Source organism: Rhea pennata, chromosome 3 (genome assembly GCF_028389875.1).
Source record: "Rhea pennata isolate bPtePen1 chromosome 3, bPtePen1.pri, whole genome shotgun sequence".
Classification (NCBI taxonomy): domain Eukaryota; kingdom Metazoa; phylum Chordata; class Aves; order Rheiformes; family Rheidae; genus Rhea; species Rhea pennata.
This window is the reverse complement of record NC_084665.1, coordinates 36422951-36450921: the sequence shown is the minus strand read 5'-3', so window position 1 is coordinate 36450921 and position 27971 is coordinate 36422951. Positions and strand designations below refer to the sequence as shown.

At 50.3% G+C, this 27971-nt stretch overlaps 1 protein-coding gene across 7 annotated transcripts; it reads left to right on the top strand.

Annotated features, from left to right (window-relative positions):
• The first annotated feature begins 137 nt into the window (after positions 1 to 137).
• On the top strand, positions 138 to 22676 carry VEGFA (vascular endothelial growth factor A). Of its 7 annotated transcripts, none has more exons than XM_062572007.1 (9): positions 138 to 259; positions 6660 to 6711; positions 11794 to 11990; positions 13769 to 13845; positions 14248 to 14280; positions 14447 to 14593; positions 16936 to 17007; positions 18181 to 18312; positions 20658 to 22676. In XM_062572007.1, exons 1-9 carry the CDS (start codon positions 194 to 196, stop codon positions 20677 to 20679), a joined length of 798 nt encoding a protein of 265 aa, XP_062427991.1. In that variant the 5' UTR covers positions 138 to 193; the 3' UTR covers positions 20680 to 22676. The 7 variants fall into 7 exon arrangements, with proteins under 7 accessions (XP_062427991.1, XP_062427994.1, XP_062427993.1 ...); XM_062572008.1 differs by lacking the exon at positions 138 to 259 and adding an exon at positions 2038 to 2065; XM_062572010.1 differs by lacking the exon at positions 14447 to 14593.
• Positions 22677 to 27971: the final 5295 nt, after the last annotated feature.

The window sequence follows — 27971 nt, the reverse complement described above, 5'->3', positions numbered from 1 at the left end:
CCCGAAGAGGAGCCCCCTTCCCCTGGACCCTCTTCTCAGCGCCCGGCCGGCGGCACCCCAGGAGGCGGCGGCGGCGGGCACGGAGGCGGCGCGGGCGAGAGCGCGGCGGGGCGGCGGCGGCGGCGGCGGCGGGGCGGCGGCGGCGGCGAGGCGGAGCGCGGCGGGCCCCGCTCCGCGGCGTGCGCCGGCAACCATGAACTTTCTGCTCACTTGGATCCACTGGGGGCTGGCGGCGCTGCTCTATCTGCACAGCGCGGAGGTAAGCGGGGAGCCGCGGCTGGCGGGCGGCGGGCGCGCCGGGGGCTTTTGTGCCGGGCGTCCGCGGTGGGGGGGGGGGGGGGGGGGGGGGCGGGGGGGCAAGAGGAAAAGAAAGACTTTTCTTTATTTTTTCCCCTTCTTTCCCCCCTCCCGCGGCCCACCTGCTCGGTGCAGTGCCCCTGTACTGCCCATTGTGCTGGCACTGGGGAGCCCGAGTGGGTGCTTGCAGCGCGCAACACGCGTGTGTGCGTGTGTGTGTATATATATATATGTATATACATATATAGAAATATATATATGTATAAACATATATAGAAGTATATATTCGCATACATGTATAGATATACGTGTGTATGTGCATGCAATGTGGGAGGGGGAAAAAGTGCTGCCCGGCGTTTCAGAAGCGCCCTCCCCCTCCCGAGGAGCTGGGATTGCCGCGTGGGGTGTCCGCACACGTGTGCGCGCACTGCACGCCCCTGGCGTGGGGCTCCCGGTCCGGCGCGGAGGGGCCGGCGGCATGGGGTCTCGGCCGGGGCCGGGGCCGAGGCCGGAGCTGGGGCGTTGCGGGCGGCGCGGGGCAGGGAGGCAGCGCGCTGGCTTCTTGCATCAGCCTCGCCTCCCGTCCTCGGCTCTCCTGACATTGCAAAAGGGTGTTTCGGCGGTATTTGCCTTGAGTCCGAGTCCCAGCTCGGGTTCGTGCTGCCGAGTGGAGTTCAAAATACCTAACTGGAAAAACAAATAGAGATCAAAGAGGACAAAATGGATCCTGAATTTCTTCCAGATTTTTTTTTTTTTTTCAAAATGCATATCTCCTGCACGGAGATTACAAAACCCCACATTTTTCTCTTCTCTTCCTCGGTCACTTTTACTTTTGCCTCATTGTCATTCCTAAGGGATTAGAAACCAACTGTTCCTCCTTTTCTTTTCTTTTTCTTTCTTTTTCTTTCTTTCTTTCTTTTTTTTTTTTTAAGAGAAAAAAGCTTTCTGTGGAAACCTGTCCTATAAATCTTTCTGTTTTTAGAATAATCAAGAGGGCTGTGTTGCCAAGAGATATTAAGGGGTTTAGTCAGAGTGTCCACGTGAAAGTGGCAGTATTTGCTAGGCGGACATGGATTATGTTTTAAAGGCTGTAACTGGTTAGTTTTCTGCTGCCATTTCTTCTCAGCACTGGGAGAGCATGTTGGCTAGATCATCGCTCAGAATCATGAAAATAAATGCCGTTTGCAAACTAATCAGTTATTCACATTGTTTATTTAGCACTAATGCTGGAAGGTAACTCCCCAGTTAGGAGCCATTTCAGCTGTAACCAAAGTCATGCAGGCATTGCACGCTTTGTTTGTAGCCTGTTATATCTCCACTTTCTTTAGTGACAGGCGTACGTTAGACTGGGCTCGGTAGGAGCCACTGCTCAGCTCTCATTATGAATGTGTCACAGAGCAGGTCTGTGTAGCTTGTGTGCCAGATCTGGTTTATGGGACAGTTGTTTCCGCTCTCTAAGAGTTTTTCGCCATCACCTAAAACAGCGTTTCTTTGCCTCCCAGCTCCTGAGTAAACTCCTGAGTACAATAGAATCAGTTCCCTGCCTATCAGTTGGACACTGTATCAGTGTCTAGTGATAATACTGCTCAACCCTCCCCTTGCTCCTTCTCCCCTCCCCTTCCTCTTCCCCAGAGATGAAATTGTGGATCAGGTAGAGTCCAGGTCTGTCTGTCCTCTAGAGTTGTGTAAAAACCTCATGCTGCCTTTTCCCCTAGACAAGAGGGTGGTGCTGATGGAAAAAAGGAGGAAGATAATGGTGGGAAAAAAGGTATGGAAAAATTCATGAGGATAAGGGGAAATGTTGTGGACATAAATATATGAGAGTATTGCTGGAGTTGGGACATGTGGGCCATATAAGTGGTCAGACAGATAGATGGTAAGGTCTGTCCTTCAGTTCTGTCCTTATTTGTCCGTTGGTCGCCTGGGCACCACGGTGATGGGAACGTTAGAAATACCAGCTTAGAAATACCAGCAGATCTCACGTAGGCAGCTTGACGATGGTTGTGGGCATGGCAGAAAGCAAGACTCTTCACGTTGGGAATAGGGCTTTGTGCTTTGATGATAATATTTATCTGTACTGTTAATCAAACTGTCATGCCGAATAAAACCTATCTAGCTAGCCAGGCGTGTTGGAGAGAATTAAATAGAAGCCCTGGCAGAGGCTGAGTTGGGAAAGCAGGGTCCAGTGCTTGTCAGGCTGCTTTCCTAAAGGTGAGGGGGGAAAGGTGCTGGAATCATAGTGCTCCCCTGGTGAAGGCAGCAGGGGGATGTCTCTGCTGTTGAAGGAGTTGTTACAGTTGCTCCTGCAGTGAGGCTGGAACAGTGGGAAGTTGTGTCATGCTCCGGGCTGGGAAGTGCTGATGCCACAGGTGTCTGCCACCACTTGCGGCGATAGCCTTGCTGTCTAGGACGGGGAAGAAAGGTAGCTTCACAGTGCAACCGTCCCAGCTATTTGCCATTGCCTCAGCTGTGCTGTATGGTCCTCATGCCCTGTGGAGTCAGGGAAGTTGAGGTTATTGTCCCCTACCAGGCCTCTGTTTCCTACAGAATGGGGAATGGCCGGTTACTCCTGATCTTCCTTTGTTTGAGGGTCTTGGCTGCAGCTTGGTGGCAGGTTACTGCTGACAAGGGTCTGGGAACTCTTCCCTTCCTGCTCTGAAAGGCAGTGGGACCTGGCTACGCCAGCTGTATTGCCATAGGGAAGAGGCAATGATCAGACACTGAGGGAGGGAGAGCGAGCCTGTGACTAGACTGCTAATGATCACACACCCACTAGGCCCGCTGCTTTTGGTATGTCTCTGCGCCAGGCCATGCTGGGAACCACCAGAACGTGCCTCCCGAGCCCTTCAGCAGACAGGACGCAGCAGGTCACCTTCCTGGAGCTGCTGCTCGCCCTTGCTCCGAGGACACGCTGAGGGGAGAGCTCCTTGGGGAACACAGGGAAGCCCATGCTGACACCTCAGAGAGGCTCACTAATTCCTCAGCAAACCCAGCTACCCTCTCCTCTCCATTCTGCTCTGTGTCAGAGGTGCCTCTGCTGTGCTGGCAGCTTGCAGGATTACCAACCGCTGTCTGAATGTACAATGGAGAAGGAGTGCAGTGAGTCTCCCCCCCCCCCCAGCCCTTAAGTAGAAACCGCTGAGAAGAATTTCTAGCGCCTAAGACGAAAAGTGCCTTAACTCCTGTCCCAGAGTCCCTCTCAAAGTGGATGGATTGTTTGTTCCAGTCCTAAACAGTTACAAAGCTCTTTTAATGAGGCTGCACAGATTAGGGGGAGGGGAAAGGAGAGAAAGAGTACTGGTGGTGTTGGTGAGGGGGGTTATGGTTGTAGAGGAATGACTTGATTAACCTTTTCTCTCCCTCCAGAGAATAACTTGCTTCATACTGGAACCGAAGGAAAAGGGAACACAGGGAGAGGCAGGTTGATTTGTCAGGGCGAGTTTTGCCCCACTTCAGAACATGCATTTGCTTTGACCACCAAAGGGCACAAGAAGAAGCTTCCCCTTGGTTAGCCCCATTCCCAGCGTCATTTACCTCTCTCAGGAGCTCAGGGTTGCTTCCACACCTCCGGGAAATGTTGAAAATCTGTTGGAAAGAAATTGTGTTGCAGAGCTGTTGAGTAATTCCAAAAGCCAGCAGAGGAGCGCATGACCTTCAGGCTTCTATCGAAGGGCATGCTGGGCCTGCTTGTCCCTTGGAAGGCTTTTGGTTTCCAATTGCCCTGTGTGATCTGTAGCAGCTTGGTCTAAAGTGAGACAAAATCCCTTACCCCATCTGCTGTTCTGGTGGACAGGCTTTGAGGGCACTAGCCACAGGTGAAAGGCACTGCCGAAAGGGCAGAGAAGTTTCTTAGCATAGTAGGCGGACACTGTGTTACTGGTATTTCTGAGAAACCTTCTGAGTTTCTAATGAGAGCTCCCCTTGAGTGTTCAGAAATGACGTGCAGAGTTCAGCCATAGGGAGCCCAGCTCCCTTGTTCATCCCACTCCTAGTAAGCTTTGTACCTATCTCAGTTTCCTTCCTCTCAGGGTGGAATTGCAACCTGGGAATAGGTGAGCTCTGGGAGAGGATTCAAGCTCTTGTTCCAGGTACATCAGGGCAGGGAGAGGTGCTGGCTAGGTGGCAGGTGTGCAGTGAAAGTGTGTGGCTTACATCTACTTTCTGACATCTGTGTACTCTGTGTGTGTGTGGAGGGAGGCAGGGGGCTTGGCAGCAGAAGGCTGGGCAGCCTCACATGGAGAATGGGCAGAGTGACCCTGCAGATATCTCTGAGCTAATTTTGCTCAGTCCATCATGGTCATTCTGTGTGTGAAACAAATCCCTCTGCAGAAGGTCTTGGGGGCATTGTGACTTGCATGGGCTTACTTGGATAGTGATTCTCTTCCTGTGCTGTGACACAAATTGGGGATTTTCTGACTTGGTGCAGTTATCTTTTGACCCATAGATACTGGGGCACCGAGTGGCTTTGGAAGGCCACCGCAATCTCTGCTGCCTCCATTTTGTTTGTGCTGTTGCAGTGACCTTCACACTTCAGGAACAAAACTGTTCCTCAGAAAATGTTTTTTAAACTGTTATCACAGCCTTAGCACTGCGATCGGGCACACGGCTCCTCCTCCCCAGGGAAAAAAGAGATGCATGGTGTGGCTCAAGCCTGGACTAGTGTGTTACGCCCAGGTACAGAAGGACTTAGCCAAACTGAGAAGCAAGGAGCTAGGTCAGGAGAGCCTTAGACAAAGGGAAGTGTGCACAGACACAAAGGAATGGCTGGGAGAGGGGCTTCTGGGGCTTAGCCAGCGCTCTTTCGGCCTCCTTTCAGAAGCCGACACTTATAAAAGGTGTGCATGAGGTGGTACTTACCCTGTGTGCAGAGAGAGCCGCGTAGAAGACCATAGGTAGCAGATTCCTGTTGTGAGCTTGAGGTGGACTTTGCCTGCGTAATTCAGTCATGTTTCTGGCTGGATTTACAACTGTTGAGATCGGGGGGCTTTTTCTAAGTCTAAACGCAGTGCATTGTTGATAAAACCATATTCTATGTGCATGTATTGTCACTGTTTTTAGGCCTCTGCTGAAATGCAGCCGTGCCTGGGGTGTGTGGAGTCACACAGGTGGCAGTATACGTTGTACTAGTGAAGAGTGGGGCATTTTCTGGTTTTGGTTCAGAACTGAACAGCAGGGGGAAACCTGTCTTGGCTGGAAAGTTAAAAGTCGGAGCTAAAACCCTCACACAGAGCAGGAAGAGTGGAGTTTTTTGTTACACTTGGGAGTTGCAAAGACTTCCTTAGCAAAGCGGTCTGACATTTCTCCATCCCGACCTTGGGGTGGGTTACCTGTTTCCACTGCTGCCTGCTCCAGCTGCTTGGAAGTGCCCCTTAGCAGCAGGGAGGAACGTGGAGCTCACCGTGGTGGGCTGGGGGCCTTTTTGTGTTCGGGAAGTAGGTGGGGGCCCCAGGCACCCTCTGCGCCACGGGCAGAGGAGAGGAACCAGGGCCGTTTCGTGGAATTACTCGCCAAAGCAGTGCTGTAATGGTTAACCGCTCTGACGCGGGGCCAGATATCGACACCTCCACGGCCACCACTGCTCAGCGACAGGCGTATGTGACATTGAAAGAGGAGCGATGCCCTTTCGAGCCGGACAGCCTGTCTCCCCCCCCCCCCCCCCCCGCCCTCCCCACTCCTCGCCTCGGCAGGATTCACCTTTATGGTGGGGAGAGGGAGGCTCGAGGGTGGGGGGAGAAAAACGAGCCGGCGGTTGCCGCTGCAAAGGCGGCGCGCGGGCCCGCAGCCCGCCCGGGTCGGCCTGGCGAGGCAGGCCCCTTTTGGAAATACCTTCCGCCAGCCTGCCGCGGAGCCCGAGCGCGGACAAATCTCCCGGCATATTTGTCATGTCAGCGTGAGAAGGTCACCAATGTTATTTTTCTCCTCCGCCCCTTCCTCCCCCCCCCCCCCCCCAGCCCCGATTCGCGCTCTCGTTTTTGACCTTAATCGTTGAAAATGCCTTTTGAGGGGATGGGTTTCCCCCTCCGTGGGGTGGGGGTGGGGGGCCGAGGCCGGGCCTGCCTCCCCCCCCCTCCCCCGCGGGGGGCTCGGGCAGCCCCACACCGCCCCCTTGCCCCGCTTCTCCCCTCCGGCCCCCGCGTGATTTTTTTTCCTTTTTTTTTTTTTTTTTAACCTCGGCCCCTGCGCCGAGGGAAGGGGAAGACAAAAGGTCCCTGTGTGCCCGTCCGGGCCGCCGGAGGGGTCCGGCTTCGCCTCGGGGGGCGCGGGGCCCCCCTCCGCGGCGGGGGCCGCCCCCCAGCCCGCGGCAGCCCCGGGGAGCGGGTGGCGGCTCCGCGTTTTGACCGATTTCTCTGTTATCTTTGCAGTTGTCGAAGGCTGCCCCTGCCCTGGGGGATGGGGAGCGGAAACCCAACGAAGGTAAGCGCTGGGCGTCTTCCCTTTCAGCGCCGGCCGGGCCCGACGCGGAGCGGGGGGCGCCCGGGGGGCTCGGGGGGAGGCGGCCCCGGCCGCCGCCGAGAGCCAACACCGCCCCCTCCCGGGCGGCGGCGGCGGCGGCGGGGCGGGGGGCGCCGCCATTAACCCCTTCGCGGCGGCGGCGTCGCCCCCGCCCCCGCGCGCGCCGCGCGCCGCGGGCCCGGCCCCGCCGTGGGGCCGCCGCCGCCGTGGGGCCGGGCCGCGCCGTGGGGCCGGAGCGTGCTGCGGGGCCGGCCCAGCCCGCCGCGCCTTTCCTGTAACTCTTGAAAAACTGCGTGCGTGCGCCTGTGCACACACACGCATTCATATATAAATATATATATATATATATATGCGCACACAAAGAGCTGCGTAGCTGCGAGCACAGTTTCCTAGGGATTCGCCACAGTGCCGTAGGAACAAATTTGTCATCGGCGCTGCCCGCCTCTTTTCCCCCCGCCGGCGCCCGGCTCCGTGGCCAGGGCTGATCCCCGAACAAAGGCCGAAGCAGCGCCCCGACCCCTCTGGGACCGCGAGGTCTCGGAGCGGGGGGAAGGATGGGGGGAAAAAAGAAAAAAAGGAGAAGCAGCCCCAGCAGCCTAGGCTGATTTTCCAGAGTCGTCCCTCCCAACAGTCCCCGGCCCCCCCGGCCGGCCAGGGCGCTCTTGCTAAGCCCAGAGCTAGGCTCAGAAAACACTCCCTTTCTCTCTGGGTTGAGCTAGCAGCCCCAGCGGGTCGGGGGACCGCAGCGCGCCCCGGTCGGCCCTGCGCAGCTTGCCGCTGGCAGTCGAGCACGAGTGGGAATATCACCCGGTGAGGAAACGCGGCGACGCCTCCGCAGCCTCTCTGATTTTGTGTGCCCACGGGCCAGGCCGCGGCAGTGCCCCGTGCCCTCTCGGACTGTGCAAGTGCATCTGCGTGTAGGCCAGAAGAGCAGTTAGCACCGGGGTGATCGGGGTGCCTCCTGCTAACCCCTGGCCCCGTGCAGCCAGTGCTGTGGACCTGGGTAGCCTTCCAGCTGAGGTGATCATCAGCTGCTTTAAGACCAGCCTGAGCTGTCCGTGTTTTTCCTATACCTTCACAGTGGAGCAGTCCGCTAACCGCCTTTCTGGGTCTTGCAGGGGCCTGGCAGGTTGTGACCTCCCAAGTTATTCCAGCTGGAGCTCAGCAGAGGGCTCCAGCAGTGTGGGCCCAGATTGGCTTTTTTTTTTTTTTTTTTTGGTCACGCTTTATTTCAATATCTGTGGCTTTATTAGTATGACAGACTGCCTGTGTGCTGGCAGAAGTTTGTGGCAGGCTGTGCCGGTGATAGGTGTCCATTTTGTATGGGCATCCATTTGTGATTTGCTGGCGGGCTGCTGTGTGTTGTGCTTGACCCTTGCTCCAGCTGAAGTCAACAGAGGAGGGTTCACTGACTCCAGAGGGATCAAGATGGAGCCTGCTGTGAGGCTTATTTTGGTAAATGGTCCCACTACTGTTGGTGTAAAAGAGGTAGTATACTCATCTGTGCCATTTTTTTGTGGCCATCCACCTTCCTGCGGATAGAAAGAGTTGAACAGAATGTAATTTGCTGTCACAAGAAGGCGGCTGGGACAGGGGGAGATGTGAGTGTTGGACTTAAGTGCTCTTGCCATGGTGCTATTCCTGGTTCTGCAATGCAAATACATCTGTGAGCTAGAAATCAGGACTCTTGGCATTACTTGGCTGTACTTCTGTCCAGCTCTATGACCTTGGAGAGTCTCTCTCTGTGCCTCAGTTTCTGCTCTGTGAAGAGGGAGCAGTCCTCTGCATCTATGCAGACATGCCTCTTTTCCACAGGGACAATTGTGCAGCTCCTTCTGCTACAGCTCGTACGGATTTTGGGGTGGGATAGGAGGTGATTTTGTGTCTTTGGCTGTTTTGTACTTGCTCTGAGATGTCAAACTCTGACAAATTTTAATTTGGGATGGACTTACTCTGGTTGGAGTCTGCAATTTTAACTTCATCCCCAACCCTTTCATGCTCAGAGAGCCTTCCCCATGTTTTGTGGCATGGGAAGTTGTAGAGGAGTCGGACAAACACTCTTTGTTTGTTCCACGAGAAAAGATTTTCTGGTATAAATAAAGGAAACCACCAGCACTTGTGGCTGCACTCTTATTTTTAAAAGAACAGTGTGTCTATATTGCTGCTAAGCCATTGACGGGGAGGGAGGCAAAATGATCACAGACTTGCTCCTTCTCTGGTCTAGCTTATTTCCACTCGACTGCTCCAAATTTGATCCTGTCTGCTGTGGGTATGCCTGCCCTGAAGAGTTAATGTGGGCCCTGACTAGGCTTTAACCTTGCTTCCCTCTCCATTCACAAAGAAGAACCTCTGACTCAAATGTGGAGGTGTTTTACAGGTTAGGAGTGTGGGTTAAATGTGGGATTGAGTTTTAACGTGGTCTGAGGCCATGCAGGAAGGGAGCATTTCAAGTGGTGTTAGTCCTTCAGTGACCTTCCTATATTTCCCTGTGAGAGACAGACATGTTCTTCCGTCATCAACACAGCCAATGGAAAGGAAGCGTAGGCTGAATCAGCGTGACAAAGTGTGGGATATGACTCCAGATATCTAGGTGTAAATGTCGATACACTAGCAGGGGCAGGGCTGTGTTGTGGGAATGACTGTACCTCAGTCACATGCTCAGGTTTGGGTACCAATTGTGCCAATTAACTATGGAGCATTGCATAGTGCATGTGTTGAATGCTCTATGTGCCCAGTGAAATCAAGGCAAGGGGACTTTCATGGCAGGATATTCTGACTAGCAGCTGGATGAAGGTTCCCCTTTTCCTTTTCAGAGGCTGATTCAGACTTCGGAAAATCATCATATGTTAAGTAAAGACAGAAAATCCCGGATTCTTTCTGGGAAGCATTTGGTCCTGTCAGCTCTCCCAGATCTCAAGTATAGTCATCAGGGCACAACCATGAAAGTAAAGACTCTGCAAAAGAAATTGAATGTTCTGTTTTGTGGTCAGTCTGTAGTCCACATTCAGTGTTACAATCCAGCTGCTCATACATTGCAAACCCTTGGAAAGCATGGTAGACCTGAATCAGTTTCACTTCAGTTTTCTGCTCGGTTTCTGCCTCTTTACGCCCCAGACTAATCCAGGGAGCAGGCTTTGTTTTGCACAGGTAACAGTTGCTTTTCCTCCCTCTTCTCTTCCATCCCTCCCCTTGCTGTAGGCCCATGAGCATTTTTATCCAGAGCTGTGTCTTTAATGCCAGAGTACCCAGATCCCTTCTACAAGCACAGTGTGAAAAATCTACAGTGCTGATCTGTAGCTGTCATTGTGACAGCAGAATTTCCCAAATACTAAATTGTTCAACTTACTGGAACATAGGCAGTGACTAAGGTCACTCTGAAGGGGAACAGGAAGAAGAAGGTGGCACAGACAAGACAGGAGAAGAGACAGGAGGCATAGTGCAGTTAGGGGAGAAGGGAAGAAGAAGGGACAAGAACAGGGACATGCTGTCTTTTAGGCTGGGAATGCCAACAAGAAGTCCATGCCTGCTAGGCTGTGTTTCCCTTTCATAAGCCACTTTCTCTTTTAATAGCTGCTCACGCTCTCTGACACTTCAAGCTCCCTGGATGGGAGCTCCTCCCCGCTTGTACGCGCTCTCTCAGCACTGTGGCACTGTCAGCTCTGCATGACCTAGAATTAACTTTCAACAATTAACTGCGGGCTGTGAGCTCCAGGCCCTGCAGCTTTTGCATTTTTGTGGCAAAGTAACCTTTATGCCAGTTTGTCACAAGTTCAGGGCACTCTAGAAACGCTTACCGGAGCCCATTTTTTTTCCATGATGCAAGCAGTTTGTGCTTATCACACAGAGTTATCAACCTCTGTGCTGTAGGACTCTGCATACTGTACAGGTGGGTCATTGCAATGCCTAGCAGCATGGGGCAGGCACTATCTCTTTGTGCGTACACTTATCATCTGCTCCATTTGAGACATCTTCCTTGCCTGCATGCTGGTAGAGCTAGGAGGCCTAGTGGGCTCCAGGTACTCACTGTTTGCAGAACTGTACTAGCAGCTGGATTTTGTGCGTGTGTACTTATCTATCCTATCTCTCATCTCTTTGAATCTCTCCAACCCTTGACCAAGCAGCAAGATGAAGCTTTGGCAAGAGACTGGGAAACATTGAGAAATGTTTGTGAAATCAGTGCAGATCGCAAGCACTTAGTGCTTGCTCCATTCGGAGGGAAGGCAAGGAGTAAAGGCAGATCCACCCTGTTCCCCCTCCCACACTGTATCATTGTGGTTCAGTAGTCGACTATATGTGGTCTAGTTAACCCTGGGGGTGCTGTGAGTTTGCTTTGAATTTTCCAGTGGGTGGCTTGATTCCTTGGTCTGGGAAAGCGGTCAGACATGGAGGCTGTGACTTGTAACAGGTGTTGTCGTGGTTCTGAAGGTGGCATATTGAGGTGGATGATCTGGGAGTGGGAGGTAGCTGAGGGGAGGGGTAAAGACATGGAGTCGTCGTTCAGAACCGTCTAATTGTGCCCAGGAGTGCCTCTGTGCTGAGATCTGTGGAAAGGATGCTTCTGCCTCTAGTTCATACCCCTGCCTTCTAAAACCCACTGAATCAGCAACTGGCTGTTTAGAAAGGAGGTGAAACACAAACCAGTGAAGGGCTTTCATCTAGAGCCCAAGTCATGTGCAGTAGCCTGAGGTGCTTTTTGGCTGAGCTAGTATGTTCAGTGGCAGCATATCTGAGAGTGTGGGGAATAGCAGGGGAAAGGGTTTGGGGAGGAGCCATTATGGGATGCATCATGGTGTCAGGGAGGGTCAGTCCATGTAGTGAGACTCTCTGGCCCATGTTGTCTCTGCCATGAAGTAGCAGTAGGAGGAGGTTGTCCCCTCTTCCCTGCCTGATTTGTGTGTGTGTGTTCCTGGGTGCAGATATATGTGGAGGGCAGAGACAAAGGACTTAGGCCTGCAAGACTGTTAGTGAAGAGCATAGGGTGGATGTGTTGCAACTGTCCTGTTCTTTTTGGCATTAACTTTTTCCCTCCATTCCTCCTGGTAGTTATCAAATTCCTGGAAGTCTACGAGCGCAGCTTCTGCAGGACAATTGAGACCTTGGTGGACATTTTCCAGGAGTACCCTGATGAGGTGGAGTACATATTCAAGCCATCCTGTGTGCCTCTGATGAGATGTGCAGGTTGCTGCGGCGATGAGGGTCTAGAATGTGTCCCTGTGGATGTGTACAACGTCACAATGGAGGTGAGGACCCACCTTGCAAGCTGGCATGCCAGGGTGGAGGGTGCAAGTTAGCCAGCATGACCCTCCCGTGTCCCAGCTCAAGCTCATCTAGAGGAAGAGCATCCTATTCTGGGAGATGGAGACCTTGGAGAGTGTCAGATCAGGACGGTTCACCTCTCACTTCTCGCTTCAATCTTGTGCCCAGCATTATGCCACATAGGGTTGAAAATGAGCTGATCTTCCCTGTTCAAGGCTAAGAGAAGAATTTGATTGTCAGTGGCTCTGACCCTGCTAGCAGCAAAATACAGAAGCTTAGGAGCATGCAGAGGAGCATTTCTGAATGAAAGGAAGGATTTCTGATGTTGTTATCTCTGAGGCTCCCAAGAAGACCCTTTACAGGCCCTTGCTCCACTGTAGCTCAGCACTTGGTCCACACAGCTGTTGCTCTGAAGGCAGCTGACTAGTGCAAAAGGGAAAAGCCTGTCAGTACTCTCTCTCCTGGAGGGCATGTGAGGTCAGCCTTTACCAGCAGAGCAGGGGATTTGGGTCATTAGCTGCATTGGCACAGCAGGGGTGAAAGGGGGCTCTAAGAAACATACTGTTGCAGTGTCAAGTGTAAAAGCTTTTCTGCCTCTGGGCGTCCTCCTCCTTTGTTTGGAGGCTGCTGAATTCATTTCTTGGAAGAGACAGAGACTGGCTGTAAAGGCAAAGGCTGTGTACATTAGGAAGATGCAGACTCTCCTTAGAGAGCTTTGTCACTGACCTTCTCTGCCAGCCTGGATCCCAGCTCATATCCACAATGTTGCTGATGCTCATTACTCCTAACTGTAGCCCCCTCCTCCTACTATTCTGTCCCTCAGCCTCTAGAATAGGCGCTGTAAATATTGTCATCACTTTGTGATATGGACAAGAGACATGCAGGACTATGTGATTACCAGAAAGCTGTTTTTACCTGTGAGCTGAGCTATGTTTAATCTCTCTGGCAGAGAACCTGTCCTTTTGCTTCCATGGCTCCCCATACTGCTTTTCCACTCACAGGCTCCAGTCTGGGCCAGGCCCTACTAGTGTGATGTAGCTAAGGATAGTTTTCTTCCTACCATTCTTTACTGAATTACAGTTGTTGACTGGTATGCCCCTATGCCTGTAAAAGGTCGGTGGCATTTGAGCAGATTGCTAGTGCAAATGCTAGAGCTAGTGGTCCAGTCAGGTTATGGGTTGAAAGGCTGTGGCAATACATGTACTGTCGTGCATAGCTTCCACTGTGACTCCCTTGGGGGCAGCAAGGGTTTGGGGGCTAGTTAAGTGTTTGGCTCTGCAGCATGTTTTAAGCACAGAGCACTAGGCTTATCTGATATGTCAAGTCAATGTCAGCCAGGACGGAATGGTGGTTTAGGGAAAACATGCGGAGCATGGAGCTTTGGCTTTGGGCTTTTGCTTTATACTGGAGCATGCCTCTTATCTGAAAGCAGGTTGGAGGCTCTGTTATTGTAGCTCTGGTGTTGACCAGGGGTGGCTCGGTGAGAATCTTGCTGTGGTGTTAGGCCTGCTCCCCTGTCTGTCTACAAGGCAGTCCACCAGTTCTGGCACTTTGCATGTATGAGCAAACAGAGCTTTGCTGCTGTTCATGATGAAAGGCCTTCTCTGACTGGGAGAATGGGGCCACAAAGCCAGCTCAAACTCTACCATGTTCATTGCAGGAGCACCTAGGGTGCAAATGCTCTGCTGTGCAGTAGGCAGTTTGAGAGCTGTGAGTGTAAATAGTGAATAGATAGTGACACTTCTTTTTTCTTTTCTTCCAGATCATGAGAATTAAACCTCATCAGAGCCAGCACATTATGCCCATGAGCTTCTTACAGCACAGTAAATGTGACTGCAGGTGAGAATGGAGCATCACTGGTTGCACTTGCAATAAACTTACCCTGAGTCTTTCCTTTTTCCGGCCATTGGTTTGGTACTATTGTCCAGAGGCTTCTATACTCTCCTAAGCTGGTTTACAGTGGGATGGCTGAGCCTGGGAAAAGAAGTCCTTTGCTGGTGAGGACCCTCCGTCTCTAGGTATCATGGGTGAACAATGCTAGCCTACAACCTAGGGACTGTTGGCACTGCCTGCCAGCAAGCTGCAACAGGAGAACAGAGACTTTGAGAACGATCACTTAACATGTGCCATAAGCATCTTGCAGTGGCAGCTGTGCATGGACTTGTGGGAACTGGGGATATGCTGAAAGTGTATTTGGTAAGCTCCCTTCTAATAAGGCTTTTGTTCTCTCTTCCCCCACAGACCAAAGAAAGATGTCAAAAATAAACAAGAAAAGTAAGTGACAAACCTTTCCTCCTTTCTCTTTTGGTGGTTGGTTGGTGTTTCCGCTCCCCACTGCCCCTTGCCCATTTCTTTAATTGGTTGGAGATACTCACTTTGAGAAGGTGTTTTTGGAGATGGCATACAATAGTGCATGGGCAACACTCTGAATCCATTCCAGGTGGGCACAGAAACCCAGATCTGATGGTCCTTCCTTCATACCCCAGAACTGGAACTTGCATGACCCACGACCATGGCAGTCATTTCTAATGCTTTACCCTGAGTCAGGGAAGTCCCGTCATGTGTGTCCTACCGGAATGGATTCAAGGTGCAGCCCCTGCTCTTCCTTCCCTCTTCCTGGGGTGTTTCTGGTTACTGCAAATTGCTGCCTTTCTTTATTATTATATTTTTTCTTGCTGCTTGAGTGAGAACTTGCTGGCTTCTGTCACAGCAGCTTGGGTAGGAACTCTGCTGGCTACAGGGAAAGGTGGCAATAGAGGCCTGGTGGAGGCAAGGCTGATGCCATGCATGATGTGATACTGTTGTTGGTTGGGTGGGGGGTTCAGGAGGGCAGAAAGGGAAGTGGATGTCCTGGTGGGGTCTTGGTGGAGGCTTTCACGAGAGTTTTGTTCAAGCTGATGGATTTGCTGTGGTGACCTGAAGGAGGTTAAGCACAACTTTCCCTTTCCTTCCTCCACAAAATAAAAAGGTTGTGGAAAGTAGATAAATAAGCTCTTGTCCTGCAGTAGTTGCAGGAACGATCACAGAACATGGAACAACATCAAAAAAAGAGTGACCTCCCTGGGCAAGGGGGTCCACTGGACTGTGCATGGCTGGGATAGCGACTCTGCCATTTAGAGGTGCGGAGTTGGAAAGGAAAGGGGTGAATACTGGGAGATGAGGCTGAAGCAGACAGAGAGAGCAAGCGGGAGAGAGAGAGAGAGATCTCCTTTCATCCCTCTCTTGGTGGTTGTGTATTTCTAGCTGCTTTCCAGCCTCTCCTCCTCCTGCTAGAAATCTGCTTGTGGTTGCACTGGGCTGTGTGCAGCCAACACTCCTCTCTGTGCAGGGCTGTGCGGGGACCGGTCCGGTCTGGGTGGCTCTGTCGTTTGAAGGTGTGCGAGAGTTGGGTCTGTGTGAACTCTGGTGAGGATGGGGTGTGGGTGAAGCAGCCAGCCCAAATCGTGTTGCATTTCCCTCTTCTCTAACAGTACCTTGCCTGCTCTTTGCTGGTTCTGCACTCCCTGGGAAGGATGGGAAGGGGTGGGAGTGACTGCTGTGCTTTGATTAGTGCTGAATTGAAAGTCCATTTATATTGGTGCCCCTCTCCTCCCTTTAGGTTGGTTTCCCTCCCCTCACTGCTTCCCTGTAACTCCTGGAAGCTAGGGCCAGAGACTGGTAGGGAGCCAATGCTCAGACACTTGTTCCAGTGAAGAGACTAAGCAACGCCTCTAAGGTGCTTTCCTTTCTGTCCCCCTATATTCCCTCCACTGCCATCTCTGTAGGTGGCTGTGCCAGGGAAGGAAGGAGGCAGAGCAAGGAAGAAGGGAGTGTTTGCTGAGCTGCCACGTGCTAGGGCTCACTTGTCTGCCAAGCTCTCACCAGACTGTAGAGATCAGTGCTTAGTGTTCAGGCCTGTATGTCCCAGCCCTTGCACAGAAATCAGAAGCAATTGGTGAATTTTTAAGAAGCGAGTCAGTGCCTTGGCTCCACTTAACTCATGTGGAAAGTGAGGGGAGGGAGGGGATGGGGAAGGAAAGAAGGGCAGGTCTGAAAGCCACTTGCTGGTTATCATCTCCTGGGTGTCATAACAAGGTTGAACCTCTCTCTTTCTCCTGTGGGGATCAGGAAGGAGGATACTGGAGGGGCTAGTAGTGGACAGTGAGGTCTCCTGGAGTCCTTTGAGCCATTGGCAGGAGGCAGATGGGTGAGCAGAGTGTTCAGGCTAGATAGCCCCCACCACAGCAGCCCTGTGTAGACCAGGTCTCCCCCAGGGTCCGTTCGCTCCAGTCTCAAGGCAGGAGCAATGCCAACCCTGCAGCAAATCTACTTGGAGTTAGGCTGCCCCCTCCTCAGCCTGGTGCTGGGCATTGCTTTGAGTCTGAATGTCATCTTTTCCCCAAGGCAGGAGATGTGGGAGAGCCCCTCTACTCAGATTGCCTCTTGTCAGTCAAGTGATGTGTGTCTGAGCTTATTGCCTGAAACAGCCACCTGCACTCACTGCAGTTGTGTGATGCTTTCACGAAGCTTTCTGTTCCCTTTCCTCCTTCCCCCTCATCCCTTTCTCACTGCCCCTGTCTGGATGAGCAGGCACCCTCTGAGACATCAGCAGATCTGCCTTTGCTGTGGCGGCTGGCGATCGCCCTGTGTGGAGGTGGTTCCTGCGCGCGCTGTGTCCCCTGGCACTGGCTTGGTTGCGGGCAGGCTGGCTGCAGTACTGACGGGAGCACAGGGGGCAGTGAATTTGTATGCAAGGTGGAGATCTGTGCTTCAGCCATGAGACTTGCCTTCCAGTCCTGCCTCATGTGCTTCCCCCTCCCAGCAAGGCACATGGCTGTATTTTTTTTCTCTTCTTCCTTGCGTTTTCTTCCATTTTCTCTCTTTCTCTCCCTTTCTTTCCTTCTCTCTCTCTTTCTCTGTTTTTTTTTTTTTTTGTTGTTTTTCTTCCAGAAAATCAAAGCGAGGAAAGGGGAAGGGTCAAAAGAGAAAGCGCAAGAAAGGCCGGTACAAACCACCCAGCTTGTACGTTTGTGTCCTCTGCCTGTAGACTCTCTTCCCTCCCTCTCCCCAAACCAGTCCACCTGCTTGCTGCTCACTCAAAATCTCACCTTCCTCTTCTCAGTCACTGGTGGGCTGCAGACCCTGCAGGGGCAGCGCTGGTGGTGGCACAGCTCTGGCACTAAGGGAAGCTCAGGGAAGGTGGCTTTAGCTTGCTTGGCTCTCTCTAATCCTCAGTGGTGACTGCTTTCCCAAGGCATGAGAATATGGGTGGGTGGACGGGTGCTCTGCACCTCTTTTCCACTTCTTCCAGTTGCAACTCTGTCATCAACTTCCCCTGACTTGTCTTGTGTCCTTGTTGCTCTGATGACTGGTGACAGACAGGCTGGCATCTGCTGTGCATGCGCGCGCACGTGTGTGTGTGTGTGTGTGAGTGTGCGTGTATGTGTGTGTGTCTGGTGGAATCACAAGTGAAGAGGAGAGGTGGGATGGTGGGAATCTGGAGAGGAATGTTGGGGAGATGGTGGGGCGCTCTGTCTCTCTGCTGGATTTGGTGGCTTCTCGCTCTCTCTCTCGCTCTCTCTCTCTCTCTCGCTCTGTCTTTCTTGCTCTGTCTCTCTCATGGTGGTTCACAGAATTCTGCATTGCAAATTCACCGCCCTTCCATAGGAGACTTCTAGGTGGCAAGGTGGGATGAGGCTTACAGAAAGAAAGGCAGTGCAGACTGCAGGGGTAAGCACATGATGCTGGAGCCCAGCTGCTTTCCAGGGGAGGAGAGCCCCTGTGTATTTAACTCTTTTAGCTGCTGGCCTCTTTCTACTCGAATAGCTCACATCAGAGAATGCCTTTCATTGATACATCAATAGCTAGTTGGGACCTCTCACCTTCCCATCCTTGCTTCCCCCTTCCTCCTCCCTTTGGCCTGTGTTCACTGGATCCAATGCAGCATTTGTGAATACTGTGCAGAGAGCCTGTTTTCTTTCTCTTTACGCTAATGCAAGGGGTTGCTGTCCTGAAGAAGTCCTGGGACTGCAGCGGTGCTGCTGGAAAACCCATCAGCCCACGACACTCTAGTGGGCAGCATGGGGGCTGTGGGAGGGGGCAAGGGGATTGCTTTGATGTTTAGGGTGTTGCATGTGTATTTTCTTTCTGCTGAAGCGCTGTAGCTTAGACATCTTTCCTTTTGCCTTTTTGCAGTCACTGTGAGCCTTGCTCAGAAAGGAGAAAGCACTTGTTTGTACAAGATCCCCAGACCTGTAAATGTTCCTGCAAATTCACAGACTCACGTTGCAAGTCGAGGCAGCTTGAGTTAAACGAGCGCACTTGCAGGTTTGTGTCCTGAAGGATGAAAGAGAAATACACAAAGAGAAAGAGAAAGAAAGAGAGAGAGAGAGAAAGAGAAAGTGGGGGGAGCTTGCTTCCTGCTGACTTCTGGCACCAGTGCTCTGTGATCACTTCTTTTCTCTGTCCTACCTGGGCCAGAGGGCAGACGGTTAACGGAGATAAGGACAGAGTTTCTGTGTCAAATGGTGGCTGTGTGTTTCTGATCTGCTGTCAGGACTTGGATGGGGATGGCTCCCAGAGACAGAGTGTTTGTATCTAAGGTATCCTTTCCCCAAGAACAAGATGACAGAGTTCACATTGATGTGGTAGGCAAAGGAAGGGTCTGTAGCCCTCTGTACATTATTTATGTGCAGCTCTGAGGGTGCTGTTGTACAATGCCAAATCCCTCCTAGCTGACCAGGATTTGATCCCTGTCTTTCAAGCAGCTTTTTATGCAGCTTGTGGGCACTCTGCTGTGCACAGAGTGAGGGAAGCCAGGCCAGAAGCCTGCTGCAAGGCTGTCTCCATATTCTCCTTTGCCTCTTCCTCTCTAAAGCCAGGGAGAGGACTCTGTCCTCTTGCACTGTGCTCAAAGTTCCCTGCATGGCCAGAGTTGTAGTTTGAAGGGCTTCACACAGGGCTGTGATGTGGGATACAGTGGGATTAAGTCTGTCTCCAGATGAAGGCAGAGATCTCTATTTCAGATGTGAGGGAGGAGAGGCAAAGCAGATGTGAGGAGGAGATGCAAAGACGCTGTGTCTGTTCAGAGATCCATGCTATGTGTGTGTTGTCTGAGTGCTATTTGTCACCCACCGTCTATGGCATGGACATGTGCAGGAACTGAAATTCCTAGCTCTTACCTCAGTGCTCAGTAGAGTCTCCTGACTCACACTAGCTGTGTGTACATCTCTGGTGTGTGATCGTCCTACTTATCTATAGAGATAGACATAGAGATGAGGTCACTAATGAGCCTTTGGTTGTGACTCTAAACTTGGGCCCCATTCACAGCCATCTAGGAGCTTTCTTCCTATCAAGGGAATATTGCAGTGGCAGTGGTTAAATGAGAAAAGGGAGAGAGAATCAGGGTCTGCTTTGGTTACATCCTGAAAGAAGAGGCATCCATTTTCCTGCCTGGAATTGGTAGGGTGACTAAGACTGCTACAAGTAGCAAGTGCTTCCATTAAGTGTGACAGTGCTTGTGTCAAAACCCAGAGAAGCCTCTGGCACTGCCAGAGCTTTGAAAACTGCTCTGCATACAGAGGAATTTTCTCAGGTGTTGTAACTTGAGTGAGTAAGTAAATTGATGGATAGGCCAGAATAGAGCAGCTTCCAGGTTTACACTTCTCCCAGCAAACATAATTCCTGAAGAATGAGACTAGACCTAACCTTGACCTTTTCTGCCTGCTCCTCTACCCTGTCCCCACAATAGCTGGAAATTATCTCTACAGAGTTTGAAGGATGAGAAATATTCCCAAGTGCAAAGAAAAAAGAGACAACACCCCAAAGTAGTCATGATGGCTCAAGTATTTTACTAGTTTTTCTTGCCAGTTTCTCCCTCTGGTGGGGTTACAGGCACTATAGGAGGTTTCCAGAGCTGGTGTGTTGGCCAAGAGGATAGGAAGGAGTCATGGGAGCAGGTAACTTATGTCTTTCTGGGTATAAAGTTGGTTAAGCTGAAGTTCCTCTTGCTCCTTCTCCTTGTAGAGTTTGAATTGGGCCCTACAAGGAAGGGAAAGTTCTTGTTTCTCCTACGGCTTCTGCGAGCTGCTGCTGCTTTTCTCTGGCGCTAACCCCTGTTCTTGGCAGCCAGTGGAATGAGAGGCGCTTTCTTTTCACATTCTTGCCTGCATGAGACTTCGTTGTCTGCATTGCTTCCAACCCAAACAGAAGGCTAGGTGAAGAGCTGAGGGAGTGTGTCCTTCTGCATGCATTACTTAGCCTTGTTTTTCTGTGTGTGTACATACATATGTATGTGTGCATGTGTGTGTGTGTGTGTGTGTCTGTGGTGTGAGAGGGTGCAGATAAGACACTCAGCACAGTTTGTATGTGGGGAAGGTTGTGATTCTGCTTCTAAATTTATCCCTGTACCTGTATCTCCCCAGTTTAGGTGGGTTTAGGGGAGTAGAATTCATTTAGTCATTCATGGATTAAGATTGTCAGCTGTTTTGCCCCATCTGCACAGCACCTCACCCCACCAGTGACATCACGCCATATCTTAACACCATGTGCTCTTAAACACATCAGCCACCTCCCTTCCTTCCTGTCCCTACTGTATTTGCCTCCCCTCAAGCCCCTCAATCACAAGCATTAACCTCTCCTCTTTTTTTTCCCTTCCCTCTCCTCTCTGGTAGATGTGAAAAACCGAGACGGTGAGCAGCCGAAAAGAAGGGGGAACAGCCCTGTTTCTGGAGCCTGATTTCTCGCCTGGACAGAAAAAAAACAAAACACTAATCCAAATGAACCCTAAAAATGAAGGATCGGTAGAGCACAGCACTTTCAGTACGGACGATGGACTCCGGAAGGAACATTCCCCAAGGCACCCGCCGCACAGAATTCACCTTTGGGTTTTGAACTGTTTTATTTTATTTTTCTTTTCATGCTGCTAAATAACAGAGCCAGGAAGACTATAGGGGTGTATTTGATGGGTTTTCCCATACATACATATATATGTGTGTATACATACATATACATATATATATATGTATATATATTTTAACCACATCTATATATACATATATGTATATCTTAACCACAAACACACACACACACACACACACATACACACACATATATATATACTGATTATTTTTTTTAACATTGCTAATGTTATTGGTGTCTTCACTGGATAATACTCGACTGCTGTGGACACAAGCGGGCTACTTGGGGCATAAGAAACAAGCTAAGACTGGACTTAAGTAGAAGCGCTGGGTGTAAACTTCTTAACTCTAACTGACTTGTGCGGCCTCCGCTGTTTCTTTGTAGAGTGTGCTGTTCCACAAACCGCCTTCTCCTTGCCTTGGACAGGGCGGAGAGGTGACGGAGAGGATGGGCAGGGAGTTCCAAAGAGAGGCATCCTAGGGTGCGATGGGTCAAAGGCCAAGGAACAGGCCGTCTGCGTGATCAAGGATTCCTCCTCCCCTCTCTTCCCCCAACTTTCGCCCTTATCGTCTCATAACTTGCCTGCCTTGCTGGGACATGGGATGTCAGTGTACATTTTGCGTTGACTTTATTCGCTATAGAAACTTTGCCAGAAAGACGAGCTGGTGTTTTTTAAGGATGGTGGGCAGCTGATGCGCACTAACTTTCCATTCAAGGAAGTATCACAGGAGTCTAGATTTCCCGCCCTTGGTGGCTGCAAAAGGACACAAGGCCTACAGTGTGCTGAAGCAAGAATGGGGACCGGTGCATAGCCACACAATTGTTCAGCACTGTCTGCTTTCTTCATGCACAGAGCTGCCACTCAAGAGCATCCAAGATGCTTATGGAACATTTCTGGAAAGGGATATTAATCAAAAGTATATACACAGTCGGGGTGTGTGTGTATGTGAATGTGTGCATTTATGTCTGTGTGTATGTATGTTTCTCTCTTTATATATATATATATATATATTTACATATATGTATGTGTGTGTATGTATATATATATATATAAATATAAATATATATATATGTGTATGCCAAGATTGAAGGGGGAAAAAAGGAAGCAATTTTTGCTGCCTTCAGTTTTGTGTGCCCAGTGTGAATGACCCTTGAGAACGTCAGATTTTTTTGCTTGACATTCTGCAAATATCAGGCCCCTTTTCCATTTCTTGGGCTGAGGAATCAAATGTGAAGGCAGCAGGAATCCCTAAGTTGTGTCTGAAAATCTTGGCTGTGTGTGTATCTGCAGTATACCCTGTGGTGTATGTGAAACCCACCTTATACACGTGCGCACACACACACACCCCTGAAAGCGTGTTTGTACATCTGTGTGGATATATATAATCTAGTTCTGTGATTAAAATTATTAATAATAATAATAATAATCAAAAAGGTACTCGGTCTGTGTCAGAATGCTGCCAAACATCATCTGCAACTGAACTTTCAACGCTTGATAATGTACAACACGGAAATCTTCCAAAAAGACAAGACAGTCTAAAAATAGACTCACAACAAGTGACTACTAACCACTAGGAACTCCCCATCCGACTGATGGTTTTCAGAAGGAGAAAAAACACACGGGTGGGTGCTTGCATCTACAATGTATAATACTCATGCTGCATCATGCGCAAGACAGAGGCTTCCGATGGGGGGGAGGGAAGAGAAAGTGTTTTATATACTTATTTAATATCCCTTTTTAAATTAGAAATTAAACAGATAATTTAATTAAAGAGTAGGGATTTTTCAGTATTCTTTGTTAATATTTAATTTCAACTATTTATAAGCCGTACCTCCTTTTTTTTTTTTTTTTTTTTTTTTTTTTTTTTTTTAATTTGTACTGGTTGTGTATAAATTTTAACTTTCCTGTTGTCCGATCCCATCTCTCCCCAATTGTTGGCAGAGTCAGTAGCATGTTATGGGCAATTATTTAATTAATTTCTCTAACACCTACCCCTACACATTCCTATTGAGACAAGGGTTAGATATACATCTACATACTATATATATATTTGGCTATGTGTTTGTATATATATATATATATGTTTATGTATATGTGTGATTCGGATTAAATAGACGCTACGATTTTTTTATATATGTAAAAAGAAGAGACAGGAAAAATAGAAAATTCTACATCTTGAATCTCTCTCCTTTTTAATTTTAATATTTGTTATCATTTTATTTATTGGTGCTACTGTTTATCTGTAATAATTGCGGGGAAAAAAGATATTAACACTACATATTGTGTCTAGTGAATTTTTTCAAGATATTCCTTAGTACATATTTATTTTTAAACAAAGAAATTACAGATATATCTTAAAAAACAACGACGACGACGACAAACACTTTTTTTGTATTAAAGAATTTAATTCTGACCTTGATTTCCTTTGCCTTCTCCTTCTGCCTTGCATCTTAGTTTTCTTCCACTGTGTAACAGACCCTCCAGCATTGCCTCTGGAGGCTACAGGGCACAAGCAACCAGTCAGTTGGACTCCTGAGTCTGAGCCTAGAGCCTCCAAAAGTATGTAGTTACCTTAAGCTCCTTGAAATCAATGGGAGTTAGGCACCAAAATACTTTTGAAGGGCTCAGCTCAAATTCCCAGCTCAGGGAGAAGAGGGTGGTCTGAGGGGCCTGAACAAGGGGAGCAAGACTCCTGGGTTCCTTTCCAGCCCCTAATACAAAGGAATGTGGTGACAGTCCCAACTCTGCCTCTGCCTTGTCAGGAGCCAAGCCCCGTTGTGCAGACGCGAGTAGACGTTGTCTCAGTGGAACTTACAAACCAAGATGAGAAGCGACACCCTGAGCATCCCCTGCACTGGTAACGGACTTTGTGTTCACTGTTGGAGCAGTGTGTAAGCTGCTGCTAGTGACAGCTCAGCAAGACCACACCGTCCTGGACAGATAACTCCTAAGCAATTGCCATGCTTGTTGCGTTGTGAGGGATCTTGATACCATTGCATCTTCTATGATTTGCTTTGGAGTCTGGGAGAAAAGGCCCTTTGCAAGCGTGTCCTTTCCTCAGCCCTCATCAGCCATGGAGGTGAGTGAATCACATGTTGCCAATCTGGCTGCACTGGAGAAGAGCATATTGCAGGCTCCTGGATTTCTTGGAGGCAACTCTCTTGGGTTAATACAAACCACTGCTTTCATGGCTGCCTCAGTGCTGCTTTTGCCGACATAAAGGATCTGGCTTTTACTGAAGGCCGGTTCATGCAGCTTAGCAGGGGTATTTGCAGTGCCTCTGCGGGGGACAGAGGAGCAGTGGAAAGAAGACAAGTACTTCAGGAGGCTGTTTCATCTTGTCCAGTAACATCTTGTAGAGTCCAGCAGTGAGGTGAAGAGGTGAGCAGGCTGTCCATGGATGTCTGGGATAAGGAGCCCCAGGAGCTGTCTGCTTTGCATCTTTGCTTTTTGGCTTTTGGCGTGTGAGGATCTATGGGCTATTTCATACATGTCTGTGGAAGGTAACAGAGGTGACAAGCCTGTTGTCACTAGATTTGCACTGGCTGTACAGGAGCTTGGAAATATTTGTAAGTTGGCAAATCAGAAAAATTGAGGATGGCAGGTCAGCAGTGCACCAGTGGGCCCAGGTGTGGAGACCTTTCTGGGTGTGAAATCTCATCCCAAGGAAACACAAGACCTTCCTACTGGATGCATTAGACAGTGGGCTCCTTACTGGCAGGTGTGACATGTCAAACCCTGCCTGCGAGCGGGGCTACCTGCTCCTGGCATCTGAAGGAGAAAAGTGCTATCCATCCCTCTCTCTTCCTGCCTCTGAGGGCTCAGGAAATGTACGACGTTTACAGAGCAACATAATCTGCTACCAACCAACTCTAAGCAAGCAACTCTAAGCTCTGCTTGCTTGGATAGTGCATTTTGCCTAGAACCACTCTACCTGCTCAAAGGACTGTCTTGGTGTGGGGTTCTCTCTCACCCTCAAAAGTGCCTGCAATAGAGCTGAGGCAGCTGCCTCAGACTATGTATATTCACACAGCAGTCATAACAGGATGGTAGCACGGCAAAGCAGCATCCAGGCCAACTCCAAATGAAGTTCTTTGGGCCCTGGAAGCCATCCAACTCTTCTGATTTATCCTCTGGACTGGATGTGGCTGGGGCGTAACTGCTCACAAGGGGAGTGATTGCTGTTTGCTTTTGGAGGGGGGACCTCGGCCTCACTGAAGAGCCTGCGTGCAGGTGAAAATCCTGCTCCTCCATGGGAGCTTGGCTTGCCTTCATCCTGCCTAGCCTGAGTCCACGTGTCGCACCTGACTTGCATGGGCTGCATCCCGAGGTGATGTGAGGACGTGTGGAGCCAGGCCAGGTTTGCAGGCCTGTGCGCTAATCCAAGAGTACAGTGTTTCACCCCGCACAAAAGAATTTCCTCTCAAAGACTTTTGGTCACGTCCACATTTTGATCACTGGCTAATTAAAATGCTATCTCCAGGCAGCCGGCTGCTGCTTTCTAAGTGCCTACTTCATTTATTCTGTGGGGTTCAAAGAGCAGAGGTACCAAAAGTGGGGGTACAGGTGCCCCAAGCAGAGAAGACAAAACCTTGCCCACAGTGGAGAAGGGGTGCTTTTAGGTAGAAACTCCTCACCATCTTTCCCATTTGATGCCTGTTTTAACCCCTTGTTGTTGGTACCTTGTGCTGCCCAGTGAAACTAGGAGTCTACCGTCAAGGAGAGGAGAAGAGAGAGTGGTACGGCAGAGAAAGTCTGTAGGGATGGTGTGAGCCAAGCTGTGCTAAGGCTCTTCAATCATCTGCAGGGTGCATATTACAAATGCCTGTAAGGCGTCTATCCTTTAGCATGTTCCCAGAAAGTAGCTTGGAAACCCACAGGAAATGGACCCCTCTTTAGAGTGAGGCAAGACCAATCCAAAGCTCGGGCACTGCTCTGGTCCTGTTCACAACAGGCTTTGAGGTGAAGGCAGGGCAAACACAGAAGCTGAGCACAGGCTGCTGCTGAAGCCAGCGCCACTTTTCTTTAGTTGTCTAAAGGTGGTTCCTAGCCACGTCATCTGACAGCAGCAGCCTTTGGGTTAGATGCTATAGACAGGCCCTGCCCAGCGACACTGAAATGGTGACAAGGTGGGCACCTTATTCTCTTTCCACACATGGGAACTTCAGTAGTGAGAGATGGAGTATTTTTATCCAAGGTCATATGGAGAGTCTGTGCAGGGAGCCTCTCTGTGCTCCTGGATGCCTTAAATACAAAGCTAATCCCAGTAACTCAGTCTGCAGTCTCAGCCCATGCAGGGTCCACACTTGCTCCCAGGGCTGTGTTGGGGCCAGGCCCTGTGCAAGAACAGGCCCCACAAGCATCGGCTGTCCCCAGCCATTGCCCTCTCAGACCTCCCCCTCCTCCCCCCAATGCACACCTAATACCCTGCAGCGCGAAGAGCTGCTGAACTGCCACATCCCAGAGGGTCCAGGCACTTTGCCTCATGCCTGGCCTCCAGCAGAGGCCTCAGTATCTCACAGGAGGTAGCAAATTGTGAATAGGAGCCGGGAGGTGATATCCCCTGCACGAGGAGGGAAGCGACAACGTGAGAGGAATTTGAAGAGTGCCTGACCGGGCAGGGGGGCTAAGCAGCAGGGTTGCAAATGGCTTTGCCTTTGATTCAGTGATGGGGAGCTGGGAAGACCTGGGGCCTTTGTGCCTCGGAGGTGATGTGGGTCCAGCCCTCCCCTCGAACACTAGGGCCTCACTGCTGTGACTTGCTGGTGTTGGGCATTAGGAGGGGGTGCTGCAATGTGTCCTAGAGTTGCAGCTCACCATGTGAGGAAGTTACAAGCTTGTACAGGCAAACTTGGCAGATAAATTTGTCTAGCACGTGTGACCCACTTACCTGCTTAAGGCTGGCCTCCTTAGGCCCATAAAAGTCTTCCAATAACAGGTCCCCGAAGGACTTCTTTTTAAGCGCTGGCTGAGATGCCTCTATACTTTCAGGGAGGCTACCCTGCATGTTCATAGCTGAGGGCCATATTTGGATGTATCTGTATTTCTGGGCTATATCTGTATGTTGTGATACCAAGCTAATTTTGCTGGTTCATGTTCTTTATTTTTACCTCACTTTTTTGGATAGACACGTCTTTGCAGGAGGAGGGAAAACACTCCTCCCCAAAGCAAGAGTGTTCAAGCATCTCCTCAGGCATCCAGGAGTAGATGACAAAACATCTGGGTTGCCTGATGAGATCTGCTGCCAAGAGATTCATACATACCTTCAGCACATAGGTACCTCTGCTTCCCACCACCCCACTGCCTAGCCAGTCCTATTTTTTGGCAAAAACTGTTGCTTTAAGGCAGTAGGTGGAAGGTGTTAAGTTGTGAGTTTGATGCCAACATGGCAAAGATTCAGCTAAGGCATTCTTTAGACATATTCTTTGCCAGCTATTCCAGGAGCTGTTTATGTGTCTTGCACTTGGAGCATATTGTGTGGTAGGACTCAGGCTGGAAAATGTGTCTGGCTCTGCTGAAAACCCTGCCTGAACCACTGAAGAGCTGTGATGAAAAATCACAGAGGCTGCATGGCAATCCAGCTGAGCGCTCAACCCCTGGCCCTGGGGAGGCCTGTGTAATGCCAAAATAATCTGGATATGCAGGCAATGATATCTTGCTCTGAACCTGTATGTTACCTTGCAGCAGGGATGACAAGACCTCTGAAACTCAGTTGAACTGGTCTATGGTGAAAGAGTGGCTGGCTTGGGCCTTCTGTGTGTAACTCTGTTCAATGGGAACATTATCCAAGCGAAAGGGGAGAGTCCTGACCCTTAGCTGTAAGCCTTATGGAGCAGCTCAGATGAGGTGACACAAGATGAATGAGGTGATCAGCTTAAGCAAATATTCCAGTTCCACCAGCTCTTCAGAGTTTTAAAGGCCGGAAGTCTCATCTGCATGGACTGAGCAGAGCCCTTCACCTACGTCTTGCCTATAACTCTTGCTTGAGCTGTGGTGTACACTTTGAAAGACATCCAAGCTGCCGTCTTTCATTCTCCTCATCTACAGGGAAAATGTGGGCACTGGA